Genomic DNA, 23,749 nt, shown 5'->3' with positions numbered 1-23,749 from the left:
TGGGCGAAATGGTAAGGTTGGGCGAAATGGCAGTTGGGCGAAATGGTTGTTGGGCGAAGTGTCCTGCTTCCGCTGACATCACACACAAATAGACATCGTTCTTCGTTTATAGGCACTGCCATTCGTGTTCACAACAAGGACTTCACGCGGTAGGGGTGGCCGTTCCACTTAGTTGCGCTGTTGGAACTAGTTAGTGCATATATTGTTTAGAATGCATATAACTGTTGTACATAATCAATGTTCTTTGTATTTTGTATCATTCATTGTACTGCTCACCGGAGTCACCGCAGACATATAATTTGGGATTCAATAAAGGACTTACTTAACCACTGATCATGTTGACAAAGTCTGTTTAGTGACACAGTATAGCCAAAAAGCCAGTTGGCTTTGTGATTCCTTGCCACACAATATTCTCAGAATTCAAAATAACTATCTGACTTATGCCTGACTAATGCAAGTCCTATAGAGACCCTTCACAAATCTGAACTGAATTGACCAAACTATATGTTTACAAAGAGAAAACCACAGCATTGGAGAATTTCCCAGATTAATTGCAGCTTTACTTTTGGACTTATCATCAGTTTGAAAGGTTTTCAGACTAGACACGTGTCGACGTCATGTGACCTTTGACCTCTACCAATTTCAATAGGGTTCTTGCACTCACCAAGCTGGATTCACATACTTCGTATGATGACATTGATTCAACTTGTGTTTGTTGAGAAATCGTTTTTACAGCTGTTTTTGACGATTTCCCATTCAGCCCCACCGATTCATGAATAATAACGAGGTAAAATTTTGCTGCAAAGAACATGCATGTACTTACTATGCAGTTACATCACCTTACCAAGAATGAACTAAATCGGATGTGCGGTTGAAGAGATACTAACATTTTAATAATTCTCCTTTAAGTCCCGCCCACTCAATTATATTCATGAGATGGGAACCGCAACCAAAAAGGCGCATCTACAAATCATGGGACATTTACCTACCAAGCATGACATTGACTCAGCTTGTGGCTGTTGAGATAACGTGTTTACAAGCTGGCCATCACAAACGAACACGCGCCCACACACACACACACGATCGAAAATGTTAGTGAGCCTTCGGCATCGTAAACAAAAAGGGTACACGTTGTCAGTCCGACACGTTTTCAGTCCGAAAATGAAATACACGTTTTCAGTCCGAAAATGAAATACACGTTTTCAGTCCGAAAATGAAATATTCGTTTTCAGTCCGAAAATGAGATACACGTTTTCAGTTAGGGAATGAAAGCAGTTTTAATGCCATAATATCACCAATAAACGGTGACAGCCCGAACTGATAGTAAAAAAATCGATTGAATCTTTTGTATTAAGTCTCACATCACCGGCCTCAACAAAGACTTGGGACCCCTTAACAACTATCAGTTCTACAGACATATGTAATCTGTTCTTCGCTCCTTAATCAGCTTCCTTGTACAGTCATGGTTTGTTTGGTTCTAATTCCATCAATGCAATTTACACTTTAAACCTAGCGTCATACTTTCATTGTGTTACATTTTGTACTTTTCATTCGACTGCCAATATTGCTGACGAAGGTCCCAGGGGGACCGAAAATTCCAATATATTTTCTAAAACTTTACTCCTTATTTGTCAATTATGAGTATATACGAAAGATTCAATCGATTTCTTTACTATCAGTTCGGGCTGTCACAGTTTATTGGTGATATTATGGCATTAAAACTGCTTTCATTCCCCAACGTGTATTTCATCTTCGGACTGAAAACGTGTATTTCATTTTCGGACTGAAAACGTGTATTTCATTTTCGGACTGAAAACGTGTATTTTATTTTCGGACTGAAAACGTGTATTTCATTTTCGGACTGAAAACGTGTATTTTATTTTCGGACTGAAAACTTGTCGGACTGAAAACTTGTCGGACTGAGGGGTGTACCCCAACAAAAAGGGAAAGGTAATATCCCATTCGGCACAGACTATCCTCAAATATATTAACATATCTTTCCTTTACTTCACATGAAGTTGAAGAAAATTCTTATCACAACATTTGACGAAACTAATTTCGGTCAACATAAATGTTATCATTTTCTATTGAAATTAAACAAATCAGGGCAATGTCATCCGTTAGTGTTTACTGACATTTGATCATCTACCATCTGAAAAAACAAATTAGTGACCAGTGGTGCACCGTTATTATAGACGAAATCACGTACGGCACCCAGAAGATGGAATTCTCGCTAAATTAATTAGATAATGATAATGAAACACCCACAAAATATTTAAAAACATAGTTCAACGTGGGAGTTGAGAAATATCATCCCTTGTGTTACGTTTAACCCAGTTTAAGCAAGTTGCAATAGGCAATCACCTGCCATTGGATTGAGATGCCTTAAAACAATGCGTTCACAAGCTTTCCACTGCAACAGAAAGGAAAGCAACAGGTATAGTGTCGTTCATGCTAGTTTTGTTTTTCTTTGGAACTAGAATAATGCAGAACGTTTCTATACTGCAGACATTTGTTTTTATACAAAATGAAAGATTCAAATATTCATAAAACTTCACGATTTGCTTTGTTGGTTTGCACAATAGTTTAAAATCCGAGACGCGTGCTGGTCCGGATGAGCCTTTTCGTAAATCGTAATTCCAAGTAAGCTTTATTCTTATTTCCAGTTGTCATCATTGTACTTCCAAATGCCAACTATTTATTCAAAAATTACGACTATGTTCCCAATATGACACAAAAGGAAACCGACCAATCATAGTCGAGTTCACGAGCTACCGAATACGATCGGATATCATAAAAGCAAGACTGAAACTCAAATCATCAGGGATCGCCATCCAAGACGAATCGGGCTCTTTTGAGAATTCCAGTGATCATCCTAAGACTACAGCATCCTGGAATTTAGACGGAAATTACGGAAGGGTCTTTGTCATAGTTATAGGACCCAATGGACAGGACCTAAAGAAAAGGATCAATGGTATGAACGATCTCTCCAGTTTGTGATGTCAAGTTTTTCTTAAACCTTCACTTTTAAATGAACTCTACTCACAATCATCTAAATACATGTCTCAAGTCCCCCCATGATATGTATGACTTTAAAGGATTGGTTCATGTGTTTGACATGTCTATTTTGTATGAAAGAGCACAAAAAGAACAGTGAAGAAACTACCATGATAGCATGCTCTGTTAAGGAGATATGACACATTGAAGATATCAAAATTTCTTTGAAAACGACTGGTGTAGAAAGACTTACTGTGAGGGTGTGACGTCACATCCTCACTTCCTTAACATTTGTGAATATATTTCTTTAAAAATTATTTACATTTTTTAACACATTTGAAAATAATATAATAAAAAATTCTTCAGATGTTTAATCTCAAATACTTCCTTTTGACAAATAAGAGATCCTGACATATCTTTTGGTTGAAAGTCATGAAATCTCACAAAATATTTAGAGAAAAAAACAAAGACTTTTCAGGAATGTGAATATGTGACATCACAGCTAGTCAGATTTCAGCAGTTTCTACACAATCTGATAAAACTTTACACTTGAATATCTCTTTAACCGAAAAAGATATTTGAACAGTTTTTTTCACCATTGTGTTTCTTTTATTGTCCTCTTTCATATAACATAAACATGTATGACAACTGAACCATTCCTTTTAGACTTACTTACCAGCTTATGATGCACCATGGTCTACAGAGGAAAGTTACCTTTGCTTTTTATTTTGGGGTATCCCAATCGGCTTTATTGTCCGCTCATATATTGTTGTTTATTTATTTGTTTGTTTGTTTAGTTGTTTCTTTCTTTCTTTATCTTATTTCATGTCAAACCCTCCAAGTGGACATAAATCTTCGTCATCATCTTTATCCGATTCTGAATGTTTACCAATATTATCAACATTGTATCTATGGTAACGTTTTAATTCTAACTATCTTGGATGTGATAATAGCGATTTCTTATATGTTTCTACTCAATATGCTGATTTCGATCAATTGAATAGAGAAATTGGTGACATGTTAAGAGACGAAGTCTCTTACAAAAAAATGATTATCTGTGTAGTATACTGAATTCATCTGTAAATTTTCTGTTCTTGGAATTAGTGAAACGTGGTTAAATTCAGTCTCTCCCATATATTTTCAAATGGTTGATAGCTACCACTTTGTTCACAATGACAGGAATATAGGAAAAGGGTGGTGGTGTTGCATTATATACCAATGAAAGTTTTAAGGGAAAATCTTTTTCTGATCCTGAAGCCATATCAAACGCTCTTAATGATTTTTTGTTTTGTAAAACATTGGCCCTACGCTTTCAAGCAACATTCCCAATATAAATCTACTGATTCAAATGGTGATTATTGCAATGCTAATTCTATGTATGTTTCTTATACTGATAAATGTGAAGTCTTAAAGACCATAAATTGACTACAAAATTATAAATGTCCCGATTACCGTGATATTTCTTCAAAGCTTATCAAGGCAATATCTCCCCGAAATTTTTGAAATTCTAGCACATATCATCAATGCCTCAATTGACCCTGGTAACTTCCCTAACGGCAAGAAAATTGCGAGGGTAGTTCCAATATTCAAATCAGAAGATAACCCCAAATTGTAACACTATACAGGCTAATATCAGTGCTTCCAGCTATGTCAAAGTATTTGAACGGCTAATGTATAACAGGTTTTGATTATGTGAAGAAGTTTGATGTTCTAATCGATGCGCAATTTTCGTGAAAAACACTCAACGCAAATGGCGTTCACGAAAGTTGTAAACTTGATTTCTGAGGCCGGCATAGATCACAAAGAATACGTAATGCCTATATTTCTGGACTTGTCGAAGGCCTTTGACACAGTCAACCATAACATTTTACTTATGATATTATATTCATATGTTTCAAGAGGTAATATATTCACTGGCTTGGCAGATTATCTGACAAACAGGTCCCAGTATGTTAATGTTAATGTTTGTGCCTCTACTGATAAACGTATCACATGCGGTGTGCCACAGGGTTCCATTCTTGGCCCTCTCCTGTATTTATTGTACATTAATGACATTATCTCTGCTTCTGATAAATTACATTTGACATCATTTGCCGATGATACGACAATTCTGATTAAAGATAAATATCTGGATAAGGCCACACCTATTATGAAGAGTGAACTAGACCAAGATCCGACAGTCGGTCCTAGTCGTGACATAATCGGGTGTAGGCCTATCAAACATGTTTGATATTCGTCGTGGCGTCGTGAGTCGTCGCGCCGCAGTTGACTCGGTTCGTGGCAGTTTGCGGTTGTCCACGACCCGTCTGCAATCCAATCCTAATGGATAGTCAATGAGGAAGTGTCGTGTAATCAGGTGACGGCGCTAGAAAGTCAAAATGGCGGGCCCCATATGGACTGATGAGCAGGAGATTGAACTGTTGGGCCGCGTCGGGTTAAAACTAGAACTTGAAAGAATCGTTGAGCCAACGTTAGGTGATCAGACGTACAAGTTGATATAAACTTATCCATACCTAAGTTGATGAGAAGGGCCAATCAGAGGCGTACAACGAGTTAACATAGGATACACCAGTGGCGGATCCAAGGGGACCAAGGGGGGCCATGGCCCCCCCCCAAAGGTGAGCCAAAAAGTGTTTCCGAACATCCGCTAAATCATATGATTGGAAATTAAAAAAATCGAGAGGAATAGCAGAGGTAGACTAGTCTAAACCTTTTCGTTTTCTGGTTTAAAATTAAATGCAGAGCTCCCAACTGACCCGCAATTCGCGGGAATTAGACCCGCATTCTAACACCCAAACCCGCTGACCCGCACAAGCGTCCGAAAAAACCGCATTGTAATTGTCAAGTATACATAAAAAAATTTGCATCAAATTTTGACTTAGCAACCATCATTTCTTTAGCATTTAGCATAATAGAGTATAAAACCTCCTTTACAGCATCATTTGAACCTCAAATTAGCCTATATTTCTTTTCATTGGGGCGAGCAGGGAACATTTCCATGCCACGGGAAAGAATGAATTATCACCTACTATTCAATGTATTGATGTTACACACAAAAAAATGCATAATTCTCAGAAAATTTTGGGTGACAAAAGCCTTTCTAAGTGCCACCAGTTTACATGTAGGCATCACCAGGATTCCAAAAAAAATTCAAAAGGGGAGGGGGACACCCCCTCCCCGTGTCCCCCTCCCCTTATACCCCTCCCCTTAGACCCCTCCCCCATATCACTATAATGCCACTTTGGCCCCTCCCAAACAAAGGCTCTGGATCCGCCAGTGGGATACACTATTCGCTCAAATACATATAACGTTGTTTTACTAGGATGTGAGTATTTTAGGTGTTTTACTTTTAAGATGGATGTGTACCTCAAGTTGACCTTAGCCTGTTTTGTGCTTAGTATCACTGTTACGTACTGTTACGTACAGGAACTCGCAAAGAAGCCATCATTTGCTTATCAAAGCCGCACGTTGACCGAAGTCAGTCTCTTAGATTCATATTTAACGTCCATGATTATGAATTGTCAATTTGTCAACAACTCTGTAACTGGACAACATATTAATCTTAGAGTGACTCGAACTGGGGACCTTATGATTGAAAGGCACCGGCGTTAACCACTGAGCTAACACTCCTTAACTACAACTTCCTCGATATAAAATCATAGGCCTTGACGTCAATGTGTGGGATTCCGAGTTTACATGGCGTGTCGCTGTCTTTGTTCACTGCTACACCTTACCTGGCATCACTCACAGCAAATCTAATTGCACCATCATATATATATGTATATGTATAAGCCTGCGCATTGTAGCATACATTTTATGTTATTTTGGAGCCTGACATTAGTCTTCTTCTTCTTCTTGCCCCTGATTATTCTGAAGGGGTGAGTTCAATCATGATTCTGTATCTATGTATTATTCACTAATTATTGAAGTTCATGTGAATTAATTAGAGTAATTCTATAAGTGGCATGACATTTGAACCATTTGGGTACCACCAGTGTGAATATAAGTTAAGTCTGATTATTATTTATAGCGTGGTATTTCGCGAGATTCATCGTTAGAATATTAGCGTTAGGTGTTGTATTGCATGCCAATTTTGTGTTATTCTTATGTTGAAATTACATTTATGAAGGGATAGATGACCATCGTGATATATGAGTTTCAAAATCGAAGAGTGAAAGAATTAACTTTGTTTTGTTGATCAACCATTTTTATTTCGGATGAATACCCGCCACCAATGATATTAGGTTGTTCAGAGTCAAAGAGATTGTGTTCTGATGTGCTAATAAAGGATATAATGCATTCCACCTTGGCATTGAATTTAAGACATTTACTCTCTAAATAATGTTGGAGTTGAGGGATAAGTTAATATGTGGCTATGGTCATGACATAACATGCACTATCGGAGCAGTGTACAATTTGATTTTTATCTTTTTTTGTGTGTGTGTGTATACGTGTTATTTTCATCTTTTAGGCCGATGCTAGGAGGGGTTAGGACGATTATTATTATTTACCGTACACAACCTCATGGTATTTTAACCGAGTTGGTTCTGTAGTTGAGAGCGTTATAACAATTTAAGTTGTTGACTTTACCCCCTTGTGTAAGTAAGGGCGCTATATCAGTTTTATGCCAACTGATTTAAGTATATAGTGGTTCATACAGTATGTCAATGCATCTGTCGGGCGTTCATGCTTATTCACTTTATGATTTAATTGTTTCAACTTTCAACTTGTTTATATTTGTTATTTTATGAAGTTATTTACTTCATGTTTACATGTATGTGTGTGTATAGTTCGGCTACATCAAGAGTTTGTTTCTATGTTTGACAGGTTATCGTTGACCAAGGTAATATTGTGATGCGCTTAGAGACCTATATCGTAGGATAAATCTAATTATTATTTCTGCTGTTTTACGTATTCCTTCCGACGATACATGAGAGAAGGCCTAATAGTGTTGGTGTAAGGTCATATAATAGTTAATTGCGTACGTTTATCATTATTTGTTTCTAGGTGAAAAGTCGACAAACTGATTGTGTGTTTATGACGATAGATGTGGTCGTATAAAGTATTTACATGATGCTATTGCATATTCATTAATGACATTCATATATGTTAGATTGTGAAGTACAATTACAGTGATTCGATATAAGTTATTATACATTATTGATATACTGTTTCAGCTGTCTTATGCCCAGTGCTCTACGTATATAGATTATTGTGTTATTCCAAGGGTACTGTAACATTGTATGTTGAGTAGTGATGATGTGTCGTAGAATCGATATTCTTAGTTTAAGCTGACGTTTATGATGTATGTATTTTATATCCTCCTGCAAGCAGGAACTCGCGAAGAAGCCATCATTGGCTTATCAAAGCCGCAAGCTGACTGAAGTCAGCCTCTTAGATTCATATTTTAACGTCCATGATTATAAATTGTCAATTGTCAACAACTCTGTAACTGGACGACACACATTAATCTTGGGGTGACTCGAACTCGCGACCTTATGATTGAAAGGCACCGGCGTTAACTACTGAGCTAACACTCCCTTAGTGTGAGATATATAGATTCACGAAATGCATAAAACTGATATTCGTCCAAGGTTACATTCATTATATGTGGATATCGATAGAGAGCTATATCCTTTTCTATTGACATCGTATTTTACGGTTGCTATATTTTTGTGTTCTCTATTACAGATGCTGTTCTTCTATTGCTCCGAAATTCTATTCTTCTAGGAAGAACGTTTCTACAAGTGAGAACCGTGATTTATCTGTACCGTTGTCATTGATTTGACTGGCCAACGTGTCCCTCGCCATCCTTAAAGGCCCGGTACATTTCACTTACGAACACGATAGATTTTTTAACAAACATATCTCAAATCCTCCGCTGAAGAAACAACACCGTCAAAACATGCGAGTCCGATTACGGTATATAACATGGAATGTTACCATGTCAATAACATGTATCCTGTTCGTCGTTGGTTTCTACCGTTATAGTAACTTAGGAAGTGAAAGGTAAGTTTGAGTAAGTTAATCATAACTGCAAAAGAGCCGTATAGGTCTCTGGTTCTTCACGATACTTGGATGCCCCATCTGCCGAAATCAGTCAGAAATAAACTAATGTTAAACATTGTGTTAAGAACAGAACTTGCAACTTTACGTTACAGTTGAGTAAAGTTCATCATTAAAGCTCCAGTTTGAATCAAGGGTCATCTCATGTTATGTCCTGCTGTAACAACCGTTTAAAAACGGGACCCGGTCAAAGGCACTGCGAAATAAGTTCACGTGCTGCTCGCTGACGTGGAAAGGTATATGGAATGGAAACCCGCAACGATATGGTGATACCAGAGATATCAATATCTTCCTCATGCATATTACCATATATATTTGTTTCGCTACTTCTACTTTTGATTGCCGAACATGATCTGAAGATAACCATACGACAATACCAAAGAAGTATATTGTGGCTTATCAGTATAAAACCTGAATAAGATCGTGACATCATCACGTGGTCAATTATATATGGAACGCAAAAAGGACACCACAACTTAGGATGGTAATGTAAAAGTACACAATGGTCATGCAAAAATATATGATGACCATGTGTTTGACAAGGTTCATTGTTGCTTTTTGGAGTTCCACAAAGAGTTATCACATGTAATGAGCCTTTTGCACGATGACAGAACGCGACACCATGACTTAGGATGATAACATAAAAACACGATGATGATATAAAAAGCACAAAAGATTGTTAAAATCTTACGATAAATTAGACTTTGAATCTTGGATTTCGTTATTATTGGAAAAGATAGTTTATGATCTTTATAATGTTAGCACATATTCTGGTAAGACTTATTAGGCTTTTGAAAATTCCCATGAATATGGACGAAACGATCTTCAATTACGTCCATTATCCAACTAAAAATTGAAAGGGATCTTTGCGACATGCACGTGACAGTTTCAGTCTTTTGCCGTCGAGACATGTGAATAATTAAAAAAAAAAAAAAAAGGGTTCATATACTGAATAAGGATCAGGGACTACACTTTGTGTAGTCAGCCTGACGTGCGTGTATTTGTATGTAATGTGACTCTCGGGCTTGCAAATCTCACGAACCGTAGGTCAGTTTGAGTTAACCCTTGGTACAATGATATCGTATGACGTAGTGGTATTCCCTAATGATTTTGTGCACTTTACATGCTTGTTAACGGTGGGGGCGAATTCAATTGAAAATTTAAAAACAAAATCATAACTGCAGTATTTGTGTGGTGAGATAGACATTTTCAGTGCCACTTTAACTGTTTGGAAAAATTATTCATTCTATAGGTGACATGTGGTTAAATGATATTTTGGCTAAAGCCACCTTGTAAACATGCACGAAAATCTCAAGAACCGTAAAATCGGTTTGAATTAATATTTGCCTTAGATATTGATATCCCATGAACCAGAGATGTTATCTGTTGATGTTGGTGCATAATTCATGCATATTAATGAGTGGGCGGGATTTAAAGTAGAAATGCAACATCTCCAGGAGCGTTATTGGAGGTGGACCATGCCAACATTTTCGGTGTCCTCTTGATTAGGTGGGAAAATAAACATTAGGGAGGGGCCAAAGGAGGTTTAGAAATCTCAAGAATCGTACTTCAATGTACAACTGTGATGTGCGTAAATAGAAGAGTGTCTCTGAATGTGAAAACAATTTATCAATAGACAAAAAGATAAGGTTTTACATAATATATACTACTCACCACGAACACGTGGGAATCCCCTACTTCACTGTAAACAGCACTGAAAGTACTGAACACATTAACAAGTGGTGTCGCACTATTAAATATCCATGACTTAATGACACACACAGATTTTATAGATGACAATTATCAATATATATATATATATTAAAATATATTATATAAATGGTTATATATATTTATATCAAAATCATATATATATATATATATATATATATATAAATATATATATATATTTATATATATATATAATTGAAAATCGCAATGAGTTGGAAATTAAGAACAGTGAAAAAACTCCCAGCCTCCACCAGGATTCGAACCCGGGCCTCCCGCTCTATACGCGGACACCCTAACCGATAGGCCATGGACGCTTATTGTATATCCAGAGGTTCGAAACCGGCAAGGAAGGTCGTAATTCCACTGTAGGCGTTTGCCACATGTATCGAACATGAACATGAATACTAGTTCTGTTTATATATATAAATATATATATATATATATATATATATATATATATATATATATATATATATACATATATATATATATATACATATATATATATGTATATATATGTATATATATATATATATATATATATACACATATATATATTATTATTATTATTATTATATAGGCCTATATATATATATACTTCATTGTAACTGCTCCGTCTCAGTGGTTAGCAATTATAACCTTATGCAGTTGTTTGCATTTTTACGTAGACACCAAAACAAATCACAATGAGAACAAAGAAAAGAAAAATGGTTTTGATCAAAATTATGACAATACCTTTGGAACGATTTTCATATAAGGCGGCCCACCTGTTTTGAGGTTAAGAATCACTCGATACGGTAGATACATAACTAAAAGGTGTGGAGTGTCGTACCGCAAATTTAAAGCTGTTCAGATATGTCCGTTGAAGAATAGGAATCCGTTGGCAAAAACTAAAAGCATTGCTTGCCAAATTTTGGAGCAAAATTTGACTTGGCATTTTGGGGAAATGTTCACTATCGGAAAATATCCGAAAGAGTCTTAAAGTGAGGAATGTTCGTGACAATTTTAAAGTCGCCGGAAAATTGCTCGCAATGAATATCCGGATGGATTTTATCGTTCGTTTGATATTGTTTACGATTGGTAGCTTTCTTTGTTTATATATGTACCTGGTGTCGAAAGAAAAGGTGTTCCTCGGGGAGCACCTTTTCCAAAGGTAAGAAGTATCGCTTTTCCTTTTCTCATCGTTGAAATAAAGTTAAACTTAACGATATCATATTCTGCCCAGTGCATTTTATTAACGATCCTCCCCTTCATGAAATATATTTGAAGGATATATTAGTGCTGCCTCTTCCCCCATCTTCGCTTCCGGGTCCTTCTCTTCTCCCTCTCTTTTCACCCCGAAAACGTAGAAAGGTTCTCAAACTATCTTTTACCAAAATGTTGTATTTTATAAGGTATACATCAATCCCCCACCCCTCCCCGCCAGTGTTTAAGACTTAAACACTGGCGGGGAGGGGTGGGGTGACTTTAAGTAGCAGCTTTCACTTCCCGTCCTTTCCTAACCTTCCCGTCCCTCCAGTGCACCAGTCACCCATGCCCAACTGTTCCAGCCCCTCCCCACACCAACCCTATAGGTGATTGGACTGTTTTTCAAGACCTAGTCTAATCTGCTCACACACTTACCCAGTAGGCAAATGAGTGTGTCGACCTAATCTGATTGCCATCTAGTTTGGTGTTGTATGGTTTCAATTTAAGGTAATGTTTGTCACTTTTTTTTCTTGTATTTTCAGCAGATATAGCCGGATTATAACTTGGGAGAGTCGATCGAAATCTACTGGAATAGGATGTCGTGAAGTAGCGGCAGTCAATACTTGTGATTCCCTCCCAAATTTCTTTTTACATTCCAACGGTAACAGCGACACTTTCCGTAATTCCGTAATAACCTTCGTGCATGTGCCGAAGTGTGGTGGAACCACGATCAAAGAATGCCTATCAATGGTCGCCAAACGAGAACGGAAATCAAACCCATATTTATTACACTTGGAGAAACGATTTGATATAGAATTGACGCCTCTCGCTGAAACATGTCCATATGATATATTTATGGGTTCAGACAGTTTCGGCATATGCGGTCATGTTCAAGCTAAGGATTGTTCATACTTCACTTTAGTGCGAGAACCATATGATAGGCTGGTATCTTTATACTTCGAATGTATACAGCAAAACGACCCACCCGGAACGGGCAAGGATGATTGTATCAAACTGCCGATCACAGAATGGGCACAGCGAGTTCAACATAGTCTCTTTTTCTTTCAATTACACCGTACAGTAATGTGTCCAATGAGCGAAAAAAGGACTTGCGAGTTTGTAACAGAGGAGGAAGTTTTCGCATCAGCTAACAACGAAACTTACGTTAATTATGTAGCGAGTCAACTCGATAAAATATTCGCTGTTATCGGCTTGCAAGAGGAATTAAAAATGACCTTGAAGCTTTTAAGAAAGACATATGGAATGGAATTTTTTGACGTATGTAAAGGACTTTGGATGAATAAAGGGATTTATGGTGATGATATAGATGAATCTGTAGAACATCAAAACATAGAGGATCTTAAGAAACAGTTGAAAGATAATCCAGTTGTAGTCAAATTACTTTATCCTGATGTAGTACTTTATAGTAAAGCACAAGAAATATTCCAAAGAGAAACTGAATTGTTGAAGGAGTGAAACTGATACATTTTGCTTTATATTAATGTCAGACACTGTAAATTAGCATACACCCATTAAAAGCCCCATTGACTTACACACTAAATCCTAAATGTAATCTGGTCTCTTAGTCTAGATAGAAGTTCTCACTAAATCTAAATGCAACCCATCACTGGATAGCTGACAAGTTGGCCTTTCATGGCACCATCGAGTTTACGTATCATGACCATGCAACAGTTTGCTATCCGATCCTGAACTTGTTTTCGTCACTTGTAAACAAACCTAGTTTCTCAGTAGCAATTTTCGTACGCTGCTCCTGTAGGCCTAAAGAGGTCAAACATTGCCTCTATTGACCCAATGTTTGTACCACTTGTACTTCCATTCATGTTCTTCAACATACAAGCCACAAAAACCAGATCCTGATTGATAACTTATCATATAATATGTTCTTCTACTGCACTTTGGCACTTTTCCTGAGATAGGAGAAAATTCAGGCGGACCGGTGTAGACTCTAATAGGAGTATGCCACCTGTATAAGTACCCTTCATCTCACAGTGACGTAAGAGTAGACGCATCCCGCTGGCGAAATTATTTTTCCCACTTCGACGCGGCCACATGGGCGTGGCTTATGAAATACGTCACAGGCCGGCAAGTTTGTGACTTCGACTTCGAGCTCTTACGTATAGCTCTTTAATAATATACTCAGGCCTAATATACTCAGGCCTAATATACTCAGGCCTAAGACATGACTTCATGAGATCCATGATGATGTGCGACTGCTCCTCCCAGTCAATCGGGTCTTATGGAGCTCTTGAGGTAAATTCCATCACAAAATCAAACTGTGTTTGTTTATTAGATGTGTTATGAACCTCCCGTGTCTGGAAAAGTTTGGAGAAGAACCTCCCGTGACAGCAGGGTCTGGAAAAGTTATAAATGAACCTCCCGTGGTATTGATTATTACACTTCATATTACACCAGGTAGGCCCACTGACCTTTCAATGCTAGAAACCTACAAAGATACATGTATTGTATTGTGCCCCATATTGTTTTATCCATCATTCTAAATTATTTGTTCATTTATAAATGAACCCCCTTTTAAACGACAGTAAGGAGCCTACGTGCTTTCATCATTAGTTTACGTACGCTACTGGGTATTGTTACGGACTTGAAATATTCTACCCATTTGATTAAACAGTTGTCACTTGCGTCTGTATTAACTATAACCAGGGAGCTGCTACTGTTAGAGTAGCAGCTCCCTGCTATAACTATGCCTAAATAGCAATGTCCCTCTGTACTATACTATTTATTGTACTGGTACGTGTACTAGAATCCCTGACATGTAACTTAATTGAGAACTTTCAGCACCCAAACAAACACCCGAGAGATATCACTGCATAGTCTGTGACGTAGACCAATAAGCCGTAACAACGACCGATAGTCCACGCCCATTATGCTAATATGGCCGCGTCAAAGTGGGAAAAATAATTTCGCATCCCTCTGCCATCACTGAAATGGTACGTGGAAAACGCGTCACAGCTAAGTCCACTTCAAACATTGCATCTGTGGTGAAATTTGTAACCAAGCATTGGCAAGTGTAAATTGGCAGCTGGAACAGTAGGCCTAAATGGTTTTCCGTTATCACAAACTACTCCTTTTCTGTAACAGAATGATCAGTGTTTTTTCTCTTTGCTGTTACGTTATTATTATTAAATGATAACATATTATGAAAAGTAAAGTAAAAATTGTTGCTTCAACACATTCATTTCATAAAACTGTTATTGTCAATATTCTATAACAAAGCCTTAATGTACTGTTGCATATTATAAATTTGTCAGTTTGAATTATATCATATTGTTGTTACAAGCTAGTTGTTACTTTAAGGAGGGGAACAATATTCGTGTCTTGTAAGCATTAGTACATATGGTAGTGGCACATATGAGGGTACAATAGTCTGCACGGTAGAAGTTCTCTCCCCCACCCCCACCCTCCCCCTGTCCATTGCCCGGCCTAGCTACGGCATTGTCCCGACTCCGCGTAGTTATAGTATGGTGAGTATTGGGAACAGTGCGCTGTGATATAACTTTGCAGGGAATGGTCACCGATTGTTCCTATAGTAACACTGTTTATAGTGACTTGATTTGTGTTGTGTGAACTGTTTTTTATTGGAATTTAACTGAAGATCTAAACGATTAAATACAAGAGATTTTTAGAGACCCGGTGTCAAAGTTCACATGCATGGGTGAACTACATAATTACGATTATTGCTGCGGGGCAAACCACTGAATACCACACTCACGGAGCCTATAGTAAAAAACCTGTTAGTAAACCCGTTCGTGTGTGTCTTTCACAATTAAAGGAAGTATAGGCATACCCGTGTAATTAGTTCGTAATCTAGACAGTTATCAATATTGAACAATATATATACCTAGTCTATTCAGGGAGTTGTTAAGCAACTCCCTGGTCTATAATAGCCATTATACAGGTTACTTCTTTATACGGTATTATTTTGTGCACTTTAATACGTGCAGACTTGTTACAACCAGGGAGTTGTTCCATAACAACTCCCTGGTCATAACTGCCATGCATTTTGGCACTGAGCCGTGATCACGTGTTATATCACCATCAACCATGTATAGGGGAACCGTGATACACACCTGACGATGATCACACAGTCACAGTTTGGGGGCAGGGGGGGGGAATCCCCCGGACCACTAAAAAAATTAGTATTAATTACAATACCTCAAAGATAATTCTATCAAACGCATGGCTATAATCCAAAGCAAAGTTGTAAAAGAATGGCAAGAATTCAAAGTACACAGCCGAGGGATCACGCGATCAAAGTGGTACCGAATTTGATTGCCTTAAATGATAAATTAGTGAGAGAATGCAATAATATGGAATAATATTTGCACTTAACCAGAATGCAAAATGTTTTGAGGTTTCGATGACTTCAATGCACTAGACTCCTGCTTGTTAGTATAACCAGAACTACTAGCTGTTACAATACCACTATGGCATGGTAAACACAGGTCAGTCTCAAAACTCCTTAAATTGTTCGATACTTTGCGAATTATGACTGATAGCCAGTAGGAAAATACCTTAAGAAATAATTAAGGACATGGTTTGCCATCTTAAGTGTGTTGGTATTCTGACTGGTATTCTTCACGTTGTTGTGTTAACGTACCCTATTCTACCCAACCGGATGGCCTAGACAACATAAAATTGCTCACAGTTACTTTTAAGGCCTAGCTATGCTGAAACTGGTGGAAGAGACTACACAAATTGAGATCAACAGCCGATCCAGACAAAAGCTCGTGAACTCACTGCCAAACTAAGACCGTTTAACACAATTATTTCGAATTGGTCATATTAAAAAATCTAACTAGACGAACTGTTAAGTTTCATTAACGCTGCCTGGTCACAACGAACTACATCCAACCTGAAATAAATACGACGGAAAACGTCCAATAGAACCGCTGAAATACAAAGCACACCTTTCTGCGCGAAAAATAAGGTTCCGAGCGGCACGTTGAAGGCATTGCAAATATGTTCGTCTTTTCAATTTTAGATTATACGGATGCCCATAAGCTCATTTCCAATTGCCGATAGCCTCCTATTCGTATGAGGCGTAACGCACATGTATCTGAAAGGCTGGTCGGTGGGAGATACGGTAGCTTATAAAAGAAGGTTTCCACAATTTGGCGTCTGGTGACTCCAACTGACCTTTGACCTCAATAAAATCTTGTACTGAACATGTACCAACTACATACTGAATATGAGATTCGTCCAACCTTCCCTTCTTGAGTTATCGTGTTTACAAGGTTTCACAATTTGACCTCTAGCGACCCCAAATGGACTTGGACCTCCACCAAAAACAATAGGGATCTTGAACTCAATAGGGTACTCCTTCACACGAAATGCGAGATTGATCCAAGCTTTTATACTCAGTATTCAAAAGGCTAATCGGTCTATAGTTACTCAGCTGTTCATGATCTTTATCTGGTTTACGAATTAGAGTAATTATACCCCTGTTTGGCTCCGGAGATAAACAGTGACGGTTGTAAGCAAATTGAAAGATTCAACAACATACTTCCCTATAACAGGCCAGAAGTGATAATAGAAATCAGTCGAAAACCCGTCGGTGCCAGGAGACTTCCCATTCGGCATAGAAAATAAAGCCTGATAACATTCCTCAAGTGAGAGTCTGCCGTAACAGAGGTCAATATTGATATCATTTAAAGTGACTGAATCAGGAAGGTCAGAGATTAAGTCATAACTATAACTCGAAGAGCGGGCATATAAGGAGCTGTAAAAATTACGGATGTCCTGCACAATCTCCTCATTCTTGTGAATAAAACGACCATTCTCTAACTGTAAACGGAAAATACTTTTTGTTACTACGATTTCTCTTTTCAAGGTTCAGAAAACATTTGAAGCTCTTTTCTCCAGCCTCTACCCACCTAGCCCTAGACCTTACGATAATTCCCTGAAATTTATCGTGATAAATAACATTAAGCTTATCCCGAGCATCGGAAAGCTTGCCACAAATCTCTTCAGAGTTACATGCATAGGAGAGCCGCTCGAGAGTTGAAATATTACGCAAAACCTCATTTTCATAATTACGAGATTTCTTCGCTTTTTGTTATAGAATACTTAATAGTTACGTCCAAAAAATACTGAATTTAATTCCATCCCAACTAGATGAAGGGTCAATGTCATAAAGATTGATAAACTCAGTTACAAATAGATCATTGTCAAGGTTATTATGGTTGATATCATATAAAAGAGAATTATTAAATTTCCAATACCCCCGTCCCCTATACGTTCTTCATGAGTACTAATTGAAAGTACAACAATATAATGATCGGACTGAAGAGGAGGATGAAATTAATATTAATAACATTGGCTACAAAACTGCGAGAAACAAGAAAAAAACCTAAGCGGCAGTGAATATCAGCAATGTTGGAGTGCCAGGTGAAATCTTTAAGTAGGGGATTCCTCTCTCTCCAAATATCAACAAGATTGTGGACGGAAATGGCAGAAAGACACTCGTCCCGGGCCTTGAAATTGGTTCTTAGCTCACCCCGAGCTTATCTAAAGCTATGTTAAAAACGTTACTGGATACCTCCTCAAGTCTGATCACTTTCCCATCAAGAGAAGAGCATTTCTCCTCTAAGGCAGCGTTCTCGTTACGTAATTCAGACATTGAATGCCTTAAATCTAAATTCGACTTGAATGGAGTTAAGCTCACGCACAAATGTCCTACGTAGTCTATATCATGTGTAGTATCTGTTCCCTTTCGAGGGGAATGGTGATGCACACCTGACGATGATCACACAGTCACAGTCCCGATGCAGGGGGACTGGGGTTGAGAGCGGATCAGTTGTTTGGTAGTTTGGTTTTCGTACCCAGGTTCTTTCCCTAAAAAAGGCTATATCTACACTTCCATTAACATCTTGTGCAAAATCCTGTTCTGTGTCTGAGTCCACGTCAACACGTATACATGGGTTGGGTTGGCTTAGCGACGTTAGGCTGGAAATTAGCCTAAGCTGAGTTGCAGAGTCGTTGACAATTTTACGATTTACGCTACCTTTTGGTCGTCCTCGTGGCATTTTTTGATCAGTTCACACGGATAGTGCAATAAGAACAGAATATACTACACAATCGAGTATAGTGGAATATTTTCGCAGGATTTCTAAAGTAAAATACCTGGAGACCGGTAAGCCGAGGTACTTGTCACGTTGACATCACTGGCTCGTAATCATATCAATCCATTATTATTATTACTATTATTTTTTTTTCTCTCTCTCTCTCTTTTTTTTTATTTCTCTTGCAACTATAACTTAACATAATATAGCACTCTAGTGGTGACTTAGTGAAAATTCCTAGATAAAACTAAAAAGTATTTATTTTAATACATTCTGAAGTTGTAAACAATTATACCAAGGGTACCAATATTTCATCCAAACACTGCTTTTCATATTACGCAACAAAATGTTTTTTTGTAATAGAAAATAGTCCCTCAGAAACAATAGTAACTTATTCTGCAGTGGAATTTCTTTCCGTACTTTGCAGTTGAAAATGAATTTCTTAACTAAAATTATAATCAAATTCAGCTCTCTGGCAATGTCCGCACCAAACAACACTGTCTTAATGTCTAGTACTATACCAATATCTATATTGTTTAACAAAGTTTGGAGATGATTCCAAAGCCTAACTGAGAGTGGGCAATAATAGAACAAACGTTCAATTGTCTCAACATACCTATGACAAAAAGTACAAGTGTCATGAGTAATTGCTTTTATTAAATGCAAGTACTTATTGGACGGGATAATCCTCTGAAGCAGCCTATACTGAAACCACCTCAAATTAACATCACTAGAACACTTGAATGGCACTGAACAATAAAAAGACCAATCTTCCTCAGTAATATAATTATTATTATTATTATTAAATCAAAGACTGTTAAGTTACTTACGTTGGGGTGATTTCTGAAAATGCCATGTGGAGACACAAGCTGCATATGAAATGATATGAAAAACTGTAGGACAAATGTTATTTAGCAGAGTATACTCAGACAAACAAATGAATCAGGTGGGACAAGGTGTCCCCATCAAGGAACTTATGAAAAACAAATATTAAGATCTCGGCCCTTGATCATAAATCCATTGAGATGTGATCTACGGGGTCGAGAGGATGGGCATAGAGGGGGGGGGGGCGGAAAGGGGATGAGGGGGAAGTGGTAATTGCAAAGCTCTCTTTACTCTACAACGTGGATAAATCTAGTATTAACCACAATTTGTATTTGCTTTATATCTCCAGGGTGGATTAATAACTTTCTTAGTTGGCATGCCTGGGTACCATTGAGCCGTTTGTCTTACACGGTCTATCTCATTCATATAATTGTATTTCGGACATTCATCGGCAATCTAGGACAGCCATTTTATACTACTACTCCTATTATGGTAAGTATCAGTGGTATAGTCCAACTGGCACTCTCACCCACCATCCCCCTCCGCTCATTCAACCCACTTCACCAACCATACCCTTTTTTTTTCTTTGTAACCGCCTAAAAATGCAATAGCAACACTTTTAAAGAGACAGATCGTTTAACTAAGGACTTTAGCACAACGAATCCCCATTTCTTCCAGTTTGTCAAGGAACTCTCTTGCTGATGTTCGTGAGAGCGTTGTGGTCAAGCGGTTAAAGGCAGTGGACTTGTGATCTATGGTTTACAGGTTCGAATCCTGGCCAGATCATTACGTTGTGTCGTTGGGCAAGGCACTTTTTATCTCCTCTCTTCACCCAGGTGTATAAATGGGGACTTGCGAGGTAACTTGTAAATATAGTTCTCTGCGCCGGTTTGTGGCTGCACCCTATGGGAAATCTCCCGGGGGACGCGTAGAGATAGTGCTCTATGAAGGATTGTTTGAATTGTGTACACTTTGGTGTGTGGGTGTGACAAGTTACCAATGACCAGGGGTTACGTGTTGCAAAGTCGTGGGAGGGGGACTTGGCCTCAAACTTGACTGTAAACCTTAAACTTTGTTTGTTTTTGTCTGCCAAAGGCTAGTCTGTTTCTTTGCTGTTTCAATTTTGTTGACATCGTCCTCCGCGATCTCTTTTCACAGATTTGTTTAAAATTCAAGGTCAAAACAAATTATTTTGCCTCCAAATTGCAGCACATGATAAAAAAAAGTCAATTTCTGGGGATTCATGACCAACCATAAAAAATCCATGAGAGTGAAATGGGTTACTTTTTGAAAGACTATTAATGTCTCATTTTAAAGATTCTACAAACTTCATTCAATATTTGCAAGCCCTTCCAAACAGATCATGTGCCAATCAAATCTCTCTGTTTTGTTAACGAGCGTTGGATTTGTGAGCTAGCCTGTGTTAGGTCCATTCTCTTGAATAGTATATATCTTTCTTTCGGTCTTTACCGATGTAGCTTGCGAAATTGTGTCATATCCTTCCATTGGAAGGAATAAACAGGTGTTTTCAGACGTTTCCTCCGAGAAATTGGGTAAAAAAGTGGACGTTATGAGTATATATAGGTTACATTTGTGTAAAGACCATGCTGATATGGGCGGTCGCAGTGATTTTACGGTAAATTGTTCGCGCCAGAAGGGCAACAGAAAATAAATTTCTTTATATCGATTGCGACAGCTTTTCTCCATTAAACCCACCTGGCCAGAATGCATTTAGAATAAGAAATATTGAATCTGATTCCGAAGTTTGTTTTCCAAAAATAATCAACAAACACACATTGAGATTTTAACTAATTATTGATGTATACCACAGTCCGTTTGATTTAATTAATTCACCCATTAATTAATTAATTAATGGTAAATTTATTCTGTATTTCTTCTTCGTGTTACAGATTTTCAACTATGTAGCAGTGACGTGTGTATCGTTCATGTTTGCAGCTTTCCTTTATCTCTCTGTGGAACTTCCACTGGCCAATTTAGAGCAAACGTATTTGCCAAGGCCATAAGCTATTGTAAGCTACTTTACTATTTCTCAGAACAAATGATGGTACTTCCATCAGAACATCGTGACGAAATTACAACTGAGCTATCGAACTTTACAGTAAAGTTGAGCGTACGTGACTATACACCCAATGGGATGTTTCAAATGAGACGCATAGATGTCACGTACTGTATTATTGCCTGATAGCCTGATAGTATGAGGCACTCCGTGGGGGTTTTATTATTTTTTAATGATCAACATAATTCTATATACAAATCATAAACAGAAAACTGCCTAAGATATTAAACAACTAAAGTCTTAATTTTACGATTAATCTGAAACAATACATGGGTGAATATAGCGCAGTTGAAAGACATATTTAAAGCACCTAAACAAAGCACAATACGAGTAAACAAGAAACTAAATGATGGGAATAAAAAGTACAAAACAATAGATTTAATATTGCTGGGGAAAAGATTTACTTTGGAAACGGTTCAAATTTGGATTTACATTTCCTGCTATTAGTTGTTTTCATATATCTATAAAAGGCACTGGTGGCAAGTTTGAAATAATATATTGCACTGATATTGCATAAATGAGTTCTTAGCTAGTAAGAATAAACACAATGAAGACTTAACTAAACCTCTGCCCTCTCAACCCCCCCTCCCCACCCCACTCCAAACCTATTGCATTTACAATTTACCATCATCCTGTAGTTTGCCTTTTGTATATTGTTTATTATGTTGTTGTTTGTCTAGTCCACAAGTGGACAAGAGTCTCAGGTTTATTGATTTAACACAAATTTATTAAGATGATTTTAACATAAATATCTTTTCTCTGTAGATGCAGACATCTTATCATTCATAACTTTTGTTGTAATGACAAAAATTCCACCCCTTCCCTTAGAACCCTCCCCCAGGACGGCGATCATTAGGGTGTTGTGGGCCTTCACTACTGAAGGTTGCCCACGGGCCTCCATATGTCTAAATACGGCCCTGCATGTCAGGGAAGTTAAGCTTCTTATAATTTACAGGAGGCATGCGGGTTTACCGGTCTGCTTAAAATGGCTAAAAGAGGCCCGCATAATCATGGAATAAGTGAAGTATTAAAATGAGATCCGCGTAGTCATGGTTTAAGAAAGGTAAAAGGCGGTTTGAATGTCGTTTGGAGACAGGTTCTTTTGGTTTTAAATTGAAATACACAATGACAGAAATCTTAGTGTCTTTTATTTCAGCTACCACCTATACTTCTTTTATTGGTGAAGACACTTTTGGTCTATTATATTTGGGACTGTTAAAAGAAAACCTTTCTCTTGTTGTGTCGGAATATATATACAATAGTGCGGTTGAATTTCTCCTGAAAAGCAATCTTGACCAAACTATTCCATACGGCAGCTCGACGTCACTTTTTTTTTCAGGACATATTTATAACCAACTGGTGGTGCTGTTTAACTATAATTAATTATCACCGCCATTTGTATTAAATCAGCATTCCTCGCCCGAAGCTAATCTATCCTGAGAATCTAAAGTCTCGGAGCCAAATTCTATCCTGCTCCCGACAAATTCTCCCCTCCTCCATCCTCCTTAATCATTCCAATGTGCGTAATTAGTTCGGTAAGCCATTCTGCTCCTCCAAAAGAACTGCTATTTTCCGCTGACAAAAAACGTAGTTTTCCGCTGAAAACTTTGGTGTGCGGAAAGCACCGTGTTTTCTTTAATACCAGTATAACATTCTTTTAGCATGTCAACGTTTCTTCTAGATTCAGTTTGCACCGAGAGACTTTCTAAGCAAACCATCTAAACCATCTTTAAAAAAAGATAAATATTTCGATACGACCTAA

At 37.8% G+C, this 23,749-nt stretch overlaps 1 protein-coding gene across 4 annotated transcripts; it reads left to right on the top strand.

Moving 5' to 3' along the window:
* Positions 1-6,451: 6,451 nt before the first annotated feature.
* Positions 6,452-14,013, top strand: LOC139967296 (uncharacterized). 4 transcript variants are annotated; one of them, XM_071970946.1, is made up of 3 exons: positions 6,452-6,875; positions 8,689-9,006; positions 12,528-14,013. In XM_071970946.1, exons 2-3 carry the CDS (start codon positions 8,903-8,905, stop codon positions 13,456-13,458), a joined length of 1,035 nt encoding a protein of 344 aa, XP_071827047.1. In that variant the 5' UTR covers positions 6,452-6,875; positions 8,689-8,902; the 3' UTR covers positions 13,459-14,013. The 4 variants fall into 4 exon arrangements, with proteins under 4 accessions (XP_071827047.1, XP_071827046.1, XP_071827045.1 ...); XM_071970945.1 differs by having other exon boundaries at positions 6,453-6,875; positions 12,525-14,013; XM_071970944.1 differs by lacking the exons at positions 6,452-6,875; positions 8,689-9,006 and adding an exon at positions 11,578-11,947.
* The last annotated feature ends 9,736 nt before the right edge of the window (positions 14,014-23,749 follow it).

The sequence above is a fragment of the Apostichopus japonicus genome, chromosome 5 (assembly GCF_037975245.1).
Source record: "Apostichopus japonicus isolate 1M-3 chromosome 5, ASM3797524v1, whole genome shotgun sequence".
NCBI classification, from domain to species: domain Eukaryota; kingdom Metazoa; phylum Echinodermata; class Holothuroidea; order Aspidochirotida; family Stichopodidae; genus Apostichopus; species Apostichopus japonicus.
Note: the sequence above shows the minus strand (reverse complement) of the source record. Positions and strands in the feature narration are given on the sequence as shown.

Coding starts and splice junctions, on each gene's coding strand:
- LOC139967296 (XM_071970943.1), top strand. CDS start 11,826: ATGAATATCCGGATGGATTTTATCGTTCGTTTGATATTGTTTACGATT. Junction 11,948..12,524: donor GGGGAGCACCTTTTCCAAAG/GTAAGAAGTATC, acceptor TTGTATTTTCAG/CAGATATAGCCGGATTATAA.